Here is a 13,461-nt window from a genome sequence, read left to right as displayed (position 1 = left end):
AAAAAATCAGAAAAACTGTTAAATAAAACAAAAGTGATTGCTTTATTGTGTACAAACTGCTTGTTATAGCGAGTTAACATTACATGTACAGTGTATTATTAATTCTGATCCTTTGAACAAAGTTACTCCTTAAAATTATCAGATTTTGATTTTTACTCATCAATTAAAAATTTCATGAGTGAAATACCCCTCGGCTGAAAAAATTATCTGGAGCTGTATTATAGGCATATTACAGTTTATAGGTGGCTATCGCAACCGTTGTTTGTTTTTGGTGTTTTCACTTCATATACACTTATATTTGTTAATGCAGCATCAACATACTAAAACAATATCCCAGAAAGAGAAAAATAATGCATTTAAACATCAACAGTACTTTCGTTTTGACAACTGATGACACACAAGATTCGATTTACGATGTGAATCTAAATCTAGTGTTAGTGCAGATTCATTCATTCAACACAAAGACACTATTTTGTTTTACGGATTATTTCAGCTTAGAGGACTGGGTTGTCATGTAAAATATCGAATAAAATATAAACTTTTTATAAACAACTGGTAGAAAGATGAATGGCAGATAATTGGTCAGAAACCACATTTTAACTAACTCTTTTGACCTGTTCATTATTTTCAGCTTAATTCAACAGTGAAAAATGCATATAATATCACTTTAATATGTAGCACATTTGGTGTGCTACATAAACACACACACACACAAACATACCATTGCCTGATTCCATATCAGAGTCTCTTTGAGCTGAAGACCTTTCAGGAGGCTGCAAATGATGACTGATGGTTTCTGTCGACAGCTCGGCACTACTGTCCATTGATGGCTGATCAATCGCTGGAGGCAAATCATTTTTTGAAAGATAACAGTTTGACTTTACCATCTGAAACATCTATTTGATCTTTCACAACAAGCAGTTGTGTTCCATATAAATATCAATGGGCTGTTGCTGCAGTATTCTTCAAATGAATTTAATTAAACTTAAACAGCTATAAGCTGGAAAATTGATTTCATATGGTGATTTATTAAAAGACGGCTTAAAATGTAGCACGTTTTATGTGCTACATAAACACACACACACACAAACATACCATTGCCTGATTCCATATCAGAGTCTCTTTGAGCCGAAGACCTTTCAGGAGGCTGCAAATGATGACTGATGGTTTCTGTCGACAGCTAAGCACTACTGTCCATTGATGGCTGATCAATCGCTGGAGGCAAATAATTTTCTGAAAGATAACAGTTTGACTTTACCATCTGAAACATCTATTGGATCATTCACAACAAGCAGATGTGTTCAATATAAATATCAATGGGCTGTTGCTGCAGCATTCTTCAAATGAATTTGATTAAACTTAATTAACTTCAAGATTACTTAATATGTAGCACTTTTGGTGTGCTACATAAACACACACACACACACACAAAAATACCATTTTCTGATTCCATATCAGAGTCTCTTTTAGCCGAAGGCTGGTCAGGAGTCTGCAAATGATGACTGATGGTTACTGTCGACAGCTCAGCACTAGTCCATTGATTGCTGATCTATCCCTGGAGGCAAATCATTTTCTGAAAGATAACAGCTCACTTTTACCATCTGAAACATCTATTTGATCTTTCACAACAAGCAGATGTGTTCAACATAATCATCAATGGGCTTTTGCTACAGCATTCTTTACATGAATTTAAAATTAAACAGCTATTAGCCAGAAAACTGATTCCATCAGATGATTAACTACAAGATAGCTTAATATGTAGCATGTTTGGTGTGCTACATAAACACACACACACACACACAAACATACCATTGGCTGATTTCATGTCAGAGTCTCTTCGACCTGAAGGCCTGTCTGGAGGCTGAAAATGATGACATACAGTTTCTGTCAACAGCTCGGCACTACTGTCCATTGATGGCTGCTCAATCGCTTGAGGCAAATCATTTTCTGAAAGATAATAGCTCGACTTTACAATCTGAAAGATCTATTTGATCTTTCACAACAAGCAGATGTTCAATATAAATATCAATGGGCTGTTGCTGCAGCATTCTTCAAATGAATTTGATTAAACTTAAACAGCTATAAGCCGGAAAACTGATTCCATCAGGTGATTAACTTCAAGATTACTTAACATGTAGCACTTTTGGTGTGCTACATAAACACACACACACACACACACACACAAACATACCATTTTCTGATTCCATATCAGAGTCTCTTTTAGCCGAAAGCCGGTCAGGAGTCTGCAAATGATGACTGATGGTTTCTGTCAACAGCTCAGCACTAGTCCATTGATTGCTGATCTATCCCTGGAGGCAAATCATTTTCTGAAAGATAACAGCTCGATTTTACCATCTGAAACATCTATTTGATCTTTTACAACAAGCAGATGTGTTCAACATAATTATCAATGGGCTTTTGCTACAGCATTCTTCACATGAATTTAAAATTAAACAGCTATCAGCCAGAAAACTGATTCCATCAGATGATTAACTACAAGATAGCTTAATATGTAGCATGTTTGGTGTGCTACATAAACACACACACACACAAACATACCATTGGCTGATTTCATGTCATAGTCTCTTTGACCTGAAGGCCTGTCTGGAGGCTGAAAATGATGACTGACAGTTTCTGTCAACAGCTTGGCACTACTGTCCATTGATGGCTGCTCAATCGCTTGAGGCAAATCATTTTCTGAAAGATAACAGCTTGACTTTACAATCTGAAAGATCTATTTGATCTTTCACAACAAGCAGATGTCAATGGGCTGTTGCTGCAGCATTCTTTACATCAATTTAAACTTAAACAACTATAAGCCGGAAAATGGATTCCATCAGGTGATTAACTAAAAGATTGCTTATTATGTAGCACATTTGGTGTGCTACATTAACACACACACACACACACACACAAACATACCATTGTCTGATGCCATATCAGAGTCTCTTTGAGCCAAAGGCCTGTCAAGAGGCTGCAAATGATGACTGACAGTTTCTGTCGACAGCTCAGCACTAATGTCCATTGATGGCTGCTCAATCGCTTGTGGCATATCATTTTCTGAAAGATAACAGCTTGACTTAACAATCTGAAACAACTATTTGATCTTAAACAACAAGCAGATATGTTCATTTTTAAATATCTATGGGCTGTTGCTGCAGTTTTCTTTAAATGAATTTGATTTAAATTAAACAGCTATAAGCCAGAAAACTGATTTCATCAGGTGATTTACTACAACACAGCTTAATTAATGTATGTACCATATCTACATACTGGTATATACATTCAAACTACCAAAACTGCAACTATTTCTAAAGAAGTCAGTATTTTTGTAATTTTTTCTTCCAATAAAGGTTTATAACCATGCACAGCATGGTCATTTATAAAACAAGCTGTTGATAACTTGCACATTGTGATGTGGAATAAATAATGTCAACATGCATGGGAGGTTAGTATTGTATTGGTTCATTGGAAGGTATGGCATAGCCATCAAGTCCCAAAGCCCCATAGCGGTCAACCTTAAGGGAAACTCTACAAGTCAAAAATTTAAAAATATTAAAATTAAACAATCCCTCAAACAATGGCAAAGCAAAGTTGCTTGTCAACACATAAGAATTAGTGATGTTTTTGGCCTGCTCCAGTTGCATGCACGTTCACTTTATTATAAAATTGACTGATCAATGAAAACACTAAACTCCGGGTCGCTGGGAGTTGCAACTGGTTATTTGAATATTCCATGTCAAGTCTCCTCCCTGAAATCTGGGCGCTACTTTATTTTGTAATATTAGCAACATGATCTATTTTCTGGCATAAATAAACACAAACAGATCATATATATATTACAAATGCACAAATTAAAACAACTTACGCAGGGCCCTTTCTACACTTTGGGGGATTGGGGCCGGGCCCTTAGAGGGGGGAATTTTGCGTCGTTTTGGGCGAAAAGGGGACTTTTAGAAAATCTTATCACCAACCATTCAACACTTAAAATTGCTATATTTTAATGTAATTTACATAAATATACATGTTATCAAAGGTTCATAGCACAATACCAGCTGGCAACATAGGTATAAAAGTAAAAAAAAAAAAATAATTTTTTTTTTTTGGAGGGGGAATTTTTAGTTGAAATAGGGGAAAAAAGTATACTATTTTAAGGGGGGAATGGGGCCGAATTTCGGCCCCAAAAACGGCCAAACGAGGGCCCTGTTACATGATGTGGTGTGTTCGAATAATAATCATATTATTCCCTAATGTTTAAAACATGTCAACAGTTTATAAAAATGTTTACGTTTTTGAAATTGAAAAAGCCGAGTACTCCGAAAATTCTGAATTCAAAAATACGCTATTGATTGTCACCGGAATCCTCTCCTAGACAGATCTTGTGTCTAACCAACCAATTGTAATACACTGACTTTCTACGGAACCTCCGTAAGATAGATAATGGTCAATTCAAAACTTGGACTTTCGGTTTAACGACAGTTTTTATAAAAAAAATCTTTTTAGCATTTATCAACAAACAACACGCAAATTTATATCGATGGTAACAGGTATTGTGTTTGTTACGCTGTTTTAGGTTGATTGAATTCGAATTTATAGACAAACTTGAGACTTATTATTTTGACATTGAATTTGGTCTAATCAAGAACAGCTCAGAGCATTCAAAAAGGGGCGACACGAATTACCCAAATCTACCCAAATCTACCCAAATCGACCCAAATCTACCCAAATCTACCCAAATCTACATCAAATATCCATAAATCTACATCAAATATACCTAAATCTTTTAAAAATAACTATTTTACATCATGTTTGTGTAGTGCTTTATCTTTACTCGTCACAATGTTTAATTTCCCAATTAAAATAGTTTAAATCAAATATAGGTTACACACCACTAAATATTTGATCTTCCCAAATCTACCCAAATCGGCATCAAATATACCCAAATCTTTTAAAAATAATTAGTTTACATCATGTTTGTGTAATGCTTCATCTTTACTCGTCACAATGTTTAATTTCCCAATAAAAATACTTGAAATCAAATATAATTACACACCACTAACTATTTGATCTTCCCAAATCGACCCAAATCGGCATCAAATATACCCAAATGTTGTAAAAATAATTATTTTACAGCATGTTTGTGTAATGCTTCATCTTTACTCGTCACAATGTTTGATTTCCCCCCCCCCCCCAAAAAAAAATAAATACTTTTAATCAAATATAGGTTACACACCACTTAATATTTGAACTTCCTAAATCTACCCAAATCGGCATCAAATATACCCGAATCTTTCAAAAATAATTATTTTACATCATGTTCGTGTAATGCTTGTTCTTTACTCGTCAATGTTTAATATGTTTAAAATAGGCACGTACTAAAAGGCGGATAAAAGAGCGGATGATATAGGGTATATAGTAAAGAGCGGATGATATAGACAAAGAAGGATTATCGGAAAGAGCGGATGATATGAACAAAGAAGGAAATAGGAGACGATATGGATTGTTATTGAACAATTGTTTTGTAATTGTTCTCGCGTTATGTTTTAGTACTGAATATTTGAAAGTAAATATTAAGTTATTTAAGTTTAAATATAAAGCACAATAGTGTTTTTAGGTGACTGAATATATATGTATTTAGTAAATAATAACTTCGTTAGATATTGACTTAAGTTTAAACAAATAGCAGAATACTATTCAATTTCTCTCTAAATATACATGAGGTAGTTTGCCAACAAAATGAATATGTTGCCCAGCTCTTGCCACGTGGAGGCCACCTCTTGTAAGAGCCAAATTTTGAAAAAAAAAATAGGCCGAAATCGTCACTTATATAAACAATAAATTAAATTTTGAAGCTGTTTGTAATGAAATAAATCCGCATATAAGCTTGTCTGTCAAGCAATGAGTATGATATCCTCAATTCCAAATTTGATAATTATAATAGAAAGTAATTATATATTTAAAAAAAAACAGGCCGGAAAGTGTAATTAAATATATACATACATACATACATACATACATACATACATACATACATACATACATACATACATACATACATACATACATACATACATACATACATACATACATACATACTTACATACATACATACATACATACATACATACATACATACATACAAAAATACATACATACATACATACATACATACATACATACATACATACATACATACATACATACATACATACATACATAAGCATTGCAATTTAACAGTTCGGCTTTCGATACTGACACCGCACAAGAGCTCAGAGCATTCAAGAAGAACTAACTAGATGTACTGAATATTTTAGTGTTCCTTGTAGCAACTATGCAAGGTTGATCTTCCTTTTTCCAGATAAATTCTCTAATTACAACAGTCTGTCCACTTGTTAGTCGTGAAAATTTAGTTGCATCGTAACAGATGCATCTACCCTGTACAGCTTGGCATATTTAGAGGCATCTATCTCATTTTCGATGGGAAACTCTGCAGGAGGCTGGCAACTAAAAAAATCGTTTACTTTTGGCAGCTGAGACCTGAACACAATCAAATTGTCTGCGTAATTCGATTTGCAACAGTTATGATTGCAGCAAATACATATGAAAACTGACCAATGGAAAGCGAAACTTTTTGAAGAATCTGGTGCGTAGACCTGTACTGTAAAAGAAACACGGTTGGTTTCGAACAAACACGACATGTCAGCTCCTCTGCGCTTGGAAGTAGATTCAATGACAGCCATGAGGGCAAACCGCATACTTTGCTCGGAAAGAATCTACTTTTCAGAAGGAATATCTCTTTTTCTTCGACAAAGCCCAACTCCACATTTCTTTTAGCGGCCATTCTGGAAATGGCTATAAATCACTTTGTTTGTGGGTTACAAAACACACTTAAAGCATCGGATTCGCTGTTATTTTGATCATTTTCTTAATAATGTAATATAAAGACTCATACAATTAAAAATTATGCACAAAGCATGTGCTAACAGACATTGTCTAACTTCCAGAATCTGTACCGCCTAAAAATTTGGCAGTGAGGGTGGAAGTATTGTTATTGCAGAATTTGCGCAATTTTACCAATTGTAAACATTCATATTGTCGTACAGTATATACATATATCTAATTCCTCTGGGAAATACCCATTTCTGCCAAATCATACAAATGTTAAGATTCATACAAATATAAAGACTCACACAAAGATAGAGACTCATACAATTTAAAATTATACATATAACACGACATATAAATAGTATATCAAAAAGTAAATGGAGGAAAACAAAAGTCCATAAATAAATAATTATTTAATAATGTATGTATACCTGTTATTTACCTAAGTTATTTAGTCATTTTTCTGGGCAGGAAAAGTAAATATGCGCCTCCTGTCAATACTACATGGATTAATTATCTTTCCTTTATGTTCCTCACATTGGGGACCGGCTATCGTCCCTCCCAGGTTGGAGTTGTTGAGGCTATCTCCAAATTAACGATTTACTTCCCCAGTTTGCCGGGCCTTTGTTCCCCGGGCGTCTGTTGTTGCAGCCGGACCCCGTGGTTCCAAGCAATTCCCCTGTTGTGTCTTGTCAGGCCACAAATAACCCCTTAGCCACTAATAACCCTCCGGCCATAAGTATCCCTCCTGTCCAAGCAGTGTTGACTATCACAAATAAATAGAAATTCTTCCGTCGCCTACGACACCGGCCACTTGAACGTATCCCTTTTTGTTATAGGTGATGTGCTTTGTAAACAGCAGACTGTGCAGATTTACACACTGGTCACAAAACAACTCTCACTGTAGAACTCTGCCTCTGTTAAAGTGTCATTGCTGAGAATAATGTAATGTAAAAATAATGTAAACAATAATGTAATTCTGTATGCCAAAACATGTTAGTAACCCCAGTTAAAATAAAAATAATGAATAAAACTATTATATATTAAGTATTCATCATTAACTATTTAGATAATAAAGGTTAGGTTATTATATAATACATAGAACTCTTCCTCTAGTTTCAGAAGGACTACAGCCTTTGGTTTTTCCTTTTCGGGAGAAGTTGTTGACATAGAGTTCGCCCTCTAGTTTCAGAACGAAACAGCTTCTTTGTTTATATTTATTACAGATGATATGGCTTTATTCCACGGAGACTGACATCTTCCTGTTTCGCAGGTTGACGTTCAGAGCACAAAAACAGTCTCTGTCTCCAAACCCTGCTATTTAACCGACTGAGCTATTTCCGCGCCTTGAGTTTGAGCGGTATTCCAAACTGAATCAATGGTCGGACGAAGAGAACGCAGAACAGCCTCTGTTCTTCCTTGTGTAGGACCTCCACTAACCTTCTGCCATCTGAGCAAAAAACTACAAACTGCAGCTTTTTCCAGCAAAAGAAATGGGCTTTTCCTTCAGTGCAACGGGCGCATTAATGAGCTAGCTAAGCTCTTGCTGCAAAATCATTATTACTCGTGTGACATTAATTTTCGTGGATTGTGTGGATAACCGATTTAAGAACAATTAATTATTTCTAATGTTTCCTTTTTCAAGTTGTATAACCAACGAAATCCAGACACTCGCCCCAACTGGAGTTCCTCTCCGGTGTTGGAATTGTGCCGAAGCTACATGGAGGCTCCTGCTCAATGTATTCCTCCTCAAAGTATCTAACTGTATCTGAAAGACCTTTGTTAATTTGTTAAATTGTGATTCAATGTGCACATCGACAAATGTCTCACATTGCTTGCGCAGTTAATTTGTTAAATTTGAGTGTGGAGAGCCGGTTATGGGCCTTTCCCTTGTGTTATACAAACATGGTTCACATAAGTTCGTCTTTGATTCGTGATTCGATCTGACTTCATTATTGATAAACATCGACTTCTTTTCTGTAGGGTTTTCACGATTATCTTTCCGTGAGGTTCGTCTACAACTACAGCAATCACTAGCAACGACATTAAATATAATACTCACATAAACAACCTCGAGCTAGCAGAGTCTTGGATGTCGCCAACATGGTGAGGTCGAGACTGCCAGGGCAGGTATTCACCATCACATCAACCCTTTGTTGTAGGTTGCAAATGTCAGCTTTTTTACCACCAAGACTGCGATACTGCCAAGTTCACTTTCCCTTCTGTGGTATCGCTGTTTGCAGACATTTATAAATGCGTCGTCTTTCGCTCTAAATTCATCACTGCTGTTTTTCAAGGCCATTTCCAAACTTTGTCTTCATAAACGCTTCTAGAACTTCATCTTCCCGGTTTTTTCGTCCTGGCTGTTCAGGCTTTTCTCTGTTCCCTGGCCCCGAAAAACGAGTAAACTATTTTCAATTGAAATATTACTCGAATTTCCTGGCCGGCGAATTAATTGTATACCCGGTAAGCAATTTTTTACGGCTTACGCGACATTTTAATTAATAAGTGCAAAACAAACAAAACAAAATACGTCAATCAATAGTGTCTCTTGACATTTTCGTGCGTCAATCAATCAATTTAATTCAGTGCAACAATTACATATTGTTTGTCCATTAATAAGCAATAAATAAATATAATAATAATAATCCATTGAGTTATGTCTGTTTCAAGAGCTGAACAATTTGGGTCACTAACCACTTTATCTTGTTCATTGAACTATATGACGTTAAACCCCAATTTCTTGGCACATTGTTTACATTTTTATCAGCGACGCAGACATTGTAAACATTCAGGTCATCAGGTCATCTGGTGCACTTAAATCCGCACCACTGATCACGCGACCTCGAATGCAGACAATGTAAATTCACGTCTAGACGGCTTGTAGCGCATCAGACGTCTAGCATAGGCTACATAGCCTACTATTGGAAGACAATTAAGGTAGCGCACCTCTAATGATTTCCCGCGATTTCTTCGAAGGTTGAAGAGCCTACTATTAGGTGCCGTAGCCTAGTGTTTAAGGCGATAGACTAGAAATCTTTTGGGATATTCCCGCGCAGGTTCGAATCCTGCCGACGACGTATACTTTTTTGCGACGCGTTTTATTTAGTTTCTAACGTAATTTGATTTAATATGGCATATAAGCTATATTTATTGTTAAATATGTTGCAATTTTTATGCACATTCTTCAATTATTAAAATTAAAACAACGTTATGGCGAAATTGGGTGATTTACTGTTGAAAATACGAACCATGCACGTTGCATTATTATTTTTATTTCAAAAAGTAAACGGTAAATCTGTCTATTTCTTGGTATTTTTGCTGTATATAGTGTTTCTATAAAAACTAAGTTTAAAATATGACTTAAATGATACTATTTTGAATTTTATGACACTTTGTTTTTAACCGACCCAATTTTTACTTGGCTGAAATCACTTACATTTCATGGCGCTCTTCCATAGATAAAAAGTTGTAAAAAATAAATGTCTGTAAAAGAATACTTATTTCATCTGGTTTAAACTTTAAACACTTTTACAGCATCTGTACACACCAACTGCATGCCCATATTTGGAAATTTGAATGAATTATGGAACTTTTATATACCCCAGGGGTGAAAATAAACTGGACAAAAGCCGAGCGTGGGGGTGGTTTTGAAAAAAGTCGGTATATTTTTTTAAAAAGCATGGAAAGCCTACCTACAAATTTGCATGTAGTTCAATGAAATGATGCTGATTAAGAAAATAATTAATTAGATTATATTTGGATATGTGCCCATTAGAGGTGCGCTACCTTAAAAATATTTGTGATCCTCTTTACTACTCTGATGTTTCTTTACTGGAAAACTCTATCCTATTCGCGGTGTTGATAATGTACATGTATTACGGTGTACGCGGAGTATAAAAGTAATAGTTCTCTTAAACATTTTGAGTAAATTAATTTAATTGTTTTGAATAGGTATATGTCCTATTGTCTTATTGTTAACTCGGGTTTTTATCGCAATATTGTCGGAATTACGAAATTGAAATTAATCTGAGCAGTGCTCTGTACTTTAACGATACCAAACAGATATAAACAAGACACGTGTGTGCGTGTGATAAATAACCATGAACATAACATGGTATACTTTACTTTCAAAAATGTATGTCTCTAAACTCATACGTTATCAATAAAATTTAGTAGTATAGTTGATTTTTACCCACAATATGTGAAAAATACGCCTCAAAAAAGAACCTCTTGCACGACGGCTGCATTCCATTCACAGCGGAGATCAAATGCTGGGCATTAGCGAAGTGTGTTTGTCCTGACATAAGTTTGAGCAATGCCCATGCAGAGCTGTCGTCACATGCTTTCATGTACACATACACGATAATAAGATAGATAATACAATGTAATATTGATTCGCCTTGTTAAGTATTGTAATGAAATGCTATGAAAGGGTTTGTTAATCAGATACAATTCTAATGTTGTACTGTGTAAATGTTCTTTCTTAAAGTGAAAACGAAAGTAAGAAAAAGCTTGAATTTTACGAGCAATTGATAAACGTGCAACTCTGAATTGACTCAAGTGTAGCTTTGGCTTCATTTAGTTACTTGATGTTGAAGCTGTAGCATCATTCGAATAGCAAAGTATGTATTCAGGAAGTTTGGAAAGCAGCCTCAACCAACAACAGAACGGTTTCGTTGGATATAGCATGCTATGCCTTGAAACAAAAAACACATATTATAGTTGCAGAAAAATGCACAAACGAGTCTAACAGCTCTGCATACAATATGTTCCTATAAATAAGTTGTGGAGATACGACAAATCTGGCTAAAAGAAAACTTAACCAATAGTTCAAAAGTCTAAAAAAGCTTGTAATTTAGCTCAACGTAGCCTTAACTGCATGTTAAAGTTTTGGCACCGTACGGAATACCGTTCGGCCATCGTGGTTACATTCAAATCCAGAAGGCGACAATGCGATAGTACGATGGCGACAATGCGATAATACGATGACGGCAGTACGACAACGCGATAGTACGATGGCGACAATGTGATAGTACGATGGCGACAATTCGATGATACGATGGCGACTATCGCCTAAAAATGAACGAGAACTCCTCATAAAGACTGATCACCTCTCATAGCAAATGATCACGCCTTATAATGCATGAAAGCGCCTCATAATGATTGACCACGCCTCATAATGAATGACAATGCCTCATAAGGACTGACCACGTATATAGCGACTAACACCTAATAATGACTAACAACGTGCTATAGCGACTGACAACGCCTAATAATAACTGACAACGTGTTATAGCGACTGACAACGCCTCATAACCACTGACCACGCATTGTAGCGACAAACAACGCCTAATAATTACTAACAACGTGTTATATCGACTTACAACGTTTAATAAAGACTGACAACGTGTAATGGCGACTTACAACGCCTAATAATGACTGACCACGCCTCAGAGGCGACTGACTACGTGTTATAGATATTGACAACGCCTAATAATAACTGACAACATGTTATAGCGACCGACAACGCCATCAAATGACTGACAACGTGTCATAGTGACTGACAACCTAATAATGGCTGACAATGCCTCATAACGACTGACCACGTATTATAGCGACTAACAACGCCTAATAATGACTAACAACGTGCTATAGCGACTGACAACGCCTAATAATTGCTGACAGCGTGTAATATTAACTGACAACGCCTACTAATGGCTGACAACGTCTCACGATGACTGACAACGCTTCATAACAGTCGTCAATGCTTTGTAATCACTGACAACGCCTGATAATAACTGACCACGTCTGATAGCAATTGATCACGCCTTATTAGACGAATTTAACTGAAAATGTGTCATAATGACTAACTACGCATCAATTAGAAATTGGTAATAATTGTTGATTTATTTTCAAACAAGGTTATGTTTTTAATATTACGGACTATCGCTTCTTGATCATGTTATGGATAGTATCAAACAGTTCTGCATTATAAAACACGTTTCAAATATAGTTAAGAAACTTAAAGACCCGCGTCATACAAAAATGGGTCTGTGATTGAACCCGGATCGCCTTGCTGAGAAGCGTGTGTACCGATAACTGCGTTGAAAGGACATGCATATGCTTAGCTCTGTTTTCACAGAGCGAAGCTTATTTTTTCTTTCAAATGCGTTGTGCTGATGTAAAACTTACAAATGAGCATTTCGTGACAGGTAATATATACATATATTAAGGTCGCGTTATGGGAAAACCGGACTTGATGCATATGCACGGTTTTAATGCAAATGCTAATCTTGGACGTCACTTAACGCACATGCATTAAGACCGGTTTTCCCATAACGCGACTCATATTTAATGCAGGTGTTTCTCGGAAAGCGAAATAGGTTCGTCGAATGGTTTCCATTTGTGAATCTTGGTCTAATGTTGGACAATGCGGTCGTTAGTTATAGACGAAATTATCAGTGTGGACTTTGAAAAAGCAACCGACATTGTTTAATGTTAAAATCGTTGATAATACACTGATTGATACACTGGACGAAAATTTTCGGTACACACTGGAATGAGAGTAAACCC

At 35.9% G+C, this 13,461-nt stretch overlaps 3 protein-coding genes across 13 annotated transcripts in view; all 3 read right to left on the bottom strand.

The window, feature by feature from the left end:
* The window catches only part of LOC127837315 (neurogenic locus Notch protein-like), a 516,941-nt gene that overhangs the window by 474,163 nt on the left and 29,317 nt on the right, over positions 1–13,461 (bottom strand). The window lies entirely within an intron of this gene.
* The window catches only part of LOC127837312 (neurogenic locus notch homolog protein 1-like), a 141,340-nt gene that overhangs the window by 104,076 nt on the left and 23,803 nt on the right, over positions 1–13,461 (bottom strand). The gene's annotated exons all lie outside the window — the stretch shown is intronic.
* On the bottom strand, positions 846–6,930 carry LOC127837326 (uncharacterized). Of its 2 annotated transcripts, XM_052364289.1 has the most exons (5): positions 6,613–6,930; positions 2,923–3,060; positions 2,560–2,697; positions 1,438–1,573; positions 846–1,233 (listed from the first exon to the last, which is right to left on the bottom strand). In XM_052364289.1, the coding sequence occupies exons 1-4, from the start codon at positions 6,839–6,841 to the stop codon at positions 1,530–1,532; spliced, it is 549 nt and encodes a 182-aa protein (XP_052220249.1). In that variant the 5' UTR covers positions 6,842–6,930; the 3' UTR covers positions 846–1,233; positions 1,438–1,529. The 2 variants fall into 2 exon arrangements, with proteins under 2 accessions (XP_052220249.1, XP_052220248.1); XM_052364288.1 differs by lacking the exons at positions 846–1,233; positions 2,560–2,697 and adding an exon at positions 1,810–1,947 and having other exon boundaries at positions 1,332–1,573; positions 6,613–6,910.

The sequence above is a fragment of the Dreissena polymorpha genome, chromosome 7 (genome assembly GCF_020536995.1).
Source record: "Dreissena polymorpha isolate Duluth1 chromosome 7, UMN_Dpol_1.0, whole genome shotgun sequence".
Classification (NCBI taxonomy): Eukaryota; Metazoa; Mollusca; class Bivalvia; order Myida; family Dreissenidae; genus Dreissena; species Dreissena polymorpha.
The sequence above is the reverse complement of the archived record's forward strand: the minus strand, read 5'-3'. Positions and strand labels throughout refer to the sequence as shown.